The 4,020-nt window shown below is 36.8% G+C and overlaps 1 protein-coding gene across 9 annotated transcripts in view; it reads left to right on the forward strand.

The window, feature by feature from the left end:
* Positions 1-3,752, forward strand: part of LOC110025238 (putative zinc transporter At3g08650) — a 23,791-nt gene extending 20,039 nt beyond the window's left edge. For all 9 annotated transcript variants that reach the window (XM_020725615.1, XM_020725661.1, XM_020725625.1 and 6 more), the window contains 3 exons: positions 1,561-1,689; positions 2,190-2,287; positions 2,662-3,752. In XM_020725615.1, the coding sequence (XP_020581274.1) occupies positions 1,561-1,689; positions 2,190-2,287; positions 2,662-3,472 (1,038 nt within the window). In that variant the 3' untranslated portion in view covers positions 3,473-3,752. The remainder of the gene's footprint in view (positions 1-1,560; positions 1,690-2,189; positions 2,288-2,661) is intronic.
* Positions 3,753-4,020: the final 268 nt, after the last annotated feature.

Here is a 4,020-nt window from a genome sequence, read left to right on the forward strand (position 1 = left end):
CTTCCTAGCATAATAACAACCTATAGGTCTTCGAGGTAGCTCGCCTAGTACGACATAAATCCTCACTTTCTCTTTAGGCTCCTGTACAACCATATTGTGCAGCATAAGTCCTAACTCGCTTTAGGTTCCGAGGTTGTTGTGTGGTACGACGTAAACCCTCCTTTCTCTGTGGGTTATTTGCATAATCGGGTATTATGCAAATGTAAGTCCTAAGTAATAAAATTGGCAGGATTGAACATTTAAATAACATAATCTCTAAAAATGCAGTCACACAGTAGGATAGTTTGGGAAGTCACTGGGATTCTCCTCAGGATCTATGACATCCCCTACCTTTTCTTTTATTTGGACTCTTGAAATAACTGTTCCTATTTGAGCCACTCTCACTTGTCTTTTTCCACGTCCTACCTTGAAAACCTAAACTTTGAATTCTTGAAGACTAGAACCATTGATCATTATCGAGAGTTTTCTCAAGTGACTTCCGTCATTTGGGATGTAATTAACTATAGGGGCTTGCCTCTATAGGGAACTTGGAACCCAGGTAAAATAAACCCTATTTAATCTTTGTATTAGATAGGGGAATTTGTCGGTCATATATAAAAGGTTCGCAGACTAAATGGATGTCACAAATCTCTTAGTTTGCAGGATTGGGTCTATCGCCGAGGTCTATACTTATCTTTCGGGAAAGTGTAGTATTCGCGGTATCAGACACGATTATGCAAACTATTGGACGAATGAGATCCACTTGGTCTCATTTTTTTTTTTAAATTAAAACATACTACTTTTAAAACTCAAACTATATATTTATTATATTAAATTAAATTTCCAAAATTATTTTCATATTTCATATTTTCAAATAAATCTATTAATCGAAAAAGTTGACCGACAAGGATATGCCATTTCAGTTAGTTTTTTTTAGGGGCATTTACTCGCAAACCTCCCAATTCCTATGTATCTAACATTTAAAATTTTCTTTTTTACATTTATTCCACCCAAATCTTTCACATCACATCAAAATAGCACTATTTTAACTTTTAAAAAGTGAAATGTGCCTTTTCTTGCATGGGTAAGGTGGTATGTATGTAAAAATTGAAGTTTAGGGGTTTGATATGTAAATACATAGGAATTGAGTACAACACATATAAATCTTTCTTTTTTTTAATCACTATTGGTTCGCATTTGTGCTAGCGCTAGTTCACATAATGGCCTAGTAATTTCAAATGTTATCAGTCAAAATTTATGTTTTAGCCTTCTAGGTGACCATCAATGCAGTCAAGGCTCCAATAGTGTGTGCAGAAATACTGGCTCCGGTTGAGGAGACGCACGGAGGAATTTTTTTTGAAAATTTTTAAAACTTTCCTGATTTTGTTGTTATTATTATTACTGAATTGTGTATGTATTTAGGCTATGCTGCCCCTCATGTTACTTCATAACTTTACTTTTAGGATATCGGCCAAACTTTATGTTGTCGGATTATTTTTGTTAGTTAGAGTACTAAATATATCTTTTTTAGTACCTTTTCTGATACATTTAGTGATTGTCTTGGCGATTTTTTGAATTTAGCCCATTGTTGCTGTTCCATCTTTTCTCTGTGCGGATGCTTTCCACAAAGTTCTACCATTCTGTACCGGTTTTGCTGCTGGATGCATGATATGGATGGTGATTGCAGAAGTTCTTCCTGATGCCTTCAAGGTAATAATTTTCCAACCAGCGTTTTCTTAACTTTAGTTAATTAGAAATATCTTGCTTCAATGATGTGAATATGTCAAAATAATGGGACATTTACATACATTGCACATAATTCTTATGTATTTACATATTTTACATTTACATACTTAACACAATTCCTATGTATTTACATTTCTCACACTTAAACTTTCACATCTGCATACTTAATTTTCAAATATTTAATATCACATCAAAAATAGCAATATTAGCTCCTTTTAAGAGTGATTTATATCTTTTCATGCATAGGCTTGAAGCGCCAAAGTTATATTTGTGTAAATATGAATGTTCAGATGTGAGATATTTAAATACATAAGAATCATGTGCTATGTATGTAGATTTCCGTATAATAATTGAAGCCTTTGAACAGTCCAGCAGTTCCTGTTTTATTTATAGTTTCTTCATATGGCTTTTTCCTTCCTTTCATCCTACTTATTTTTCATCATTCTTATTTTGTTTAAATTTAGGAAGCCTCGCCGTCGAAAGTAGCTTCATCTGGCACACTTGCTGTGGCATTCATGGAAACTCTTAGCACAGTTCTTCAAGCTTTTACTGGCGGCAACAGGTAACATACATTCCTTTTCCGTTGCACTTTACCTCGTTGGCATTTTCCTTATAATTTTGGAAGATTTACATCCATACGTATCATTTAATTCCCATGTATTTATATCTCTAGCATATAAACTACAATTTTTACATATATGCTTCCTTACTTATGCATGGAAAGATGTATTTCACTTTTTAAAAGTTAAAATAGCTGTATTTTTTGTGTGATATTAGCTGTATTTTTTGTGTGATATGAATGATTTTTGATGGTATAAAATTAAAAATTAAAATTTAGGTGTTAGATATATAAATACATAGGAATTAGGTGGTATTTATGTAAATGCCCGTATAATTTTTTTCTTACATATCATGATTTTATATTCTCACTTGCAGTTTGGCAGATACTTCTGGCTTCATCGTCTCACTATTGTTCGGTCTCGGCCCATTCATTGGAGGCATCATTCTTATCAATTTTTCTCTTTTCTTGCACCTGCCGCACCCTCTCCTCTCCGGCATCTCCTCTGGCATTTCATTCCTCATCGCTGCTTGGAGACCTCTTCAGCTACTCCTATCCTCAAAGATGAGTTTTTTCACCCTCGCTCTTCTTCTCGCCGCCGGTTCTGCTTTCTTCCATGTGTCCATGTCTACTTTCTTGAAGTTCGGCCGCCATAAGAAATCTTCCGTCAATGATCTCCAAACATCCGGCCTATCTTTGAGCATGCTAACCCTCCAATCCATCTTTGCCTGTGTTGCAATCTCATTACACGCCTTCGCCGAAGGTCTGGCGCTTGGTGTAGCCGCCCCGAAAGCTCACGGGCTTGGCCGCCACCTGGTGCTCCCAGTTTCGCTCCATGGTCTCCCACGGGGGGCGGCCGTTGCGAGTTGCATCTTTGGCGCCACCGATAGCTGGAGGGGGGCTCTAGCTGCTGCGGCAATGACCGGCCTCGCAGGACCCATCGCTGCTATTTGCGCTATACTTGCCGGATTAGACTACAATGGGCTGGATCACTGGATGGTTTTCGCCTGCGGAACTTTGATTCCGAGCTTCAGAATTGTGTTTAAGCGAGCGATGAGGTTGGATAAACTGAAGAGCATTTATGGCCTTTCGATGGGGCTTGGATTTGCTTGTATGTGTTTGATGTCCACCAGACTTGTCTGCCTACACACTCCTTACTGCAACTCAGCTCCAGAAGCTGTCACATAAGTCTCATGGATGATGCTTTTAGGTAATTTCTGCGCCATTGTTTGGTTTTCTGGATATTATTAATCCTATTGAATATTAGTAATTCTTTAGAAGGATTAATTTAGATTTAGATTGAATGGTAGCTTGGATGGATGATTGACATGCGGGGCCCAGTTGTTTACTACTCATTTTACATTGAGGATAATTGTGCAATATATAGGTTAGGTTGGATATATGCGTTAAAGAAATGAATGTATATGATAAACTGTTATGAATGCTGTTGATCTCAATGGATTTTTCTGCTGGTCTTAAAACAGAGCATTTAGCTGTCGCCTTTGTCATGTTTGATGTAATATGTAGACTATGTTTTGTTTGCAGGTAATGTGTTTGTCTCTCTCTCTTTTTTTTTTTTTTTTTTTATAGGAATGCTGACCCGATAACACTCAATTGATACGTATTTAGGGGTGTAAACTAGCTAAACACGAGTGAGCCATAAGAGTCGTTTTGACAACCATAATCACGTAGCCATAAGATATTAAGAGTTGAGGCAATATTTAAAAATTATTGTT

Source organism: Phalaenopsis equestris, unplaced genomic scaffold, assembly GCF_001263595.1.
Source record: "Phalaenopsis equestris unplaced genomic scaffold, ASM126359v1 Scaffold000002, whole genome shotgun sequence".
In the NCBI taxonomy this organism is placed as follows: Eukaryota; Viridiplantae; Streptophyta; class Magnoliopsida; order Asparagales; family Orchidaceae; genus Phalaenopsis; species Phalaenopsis equestris.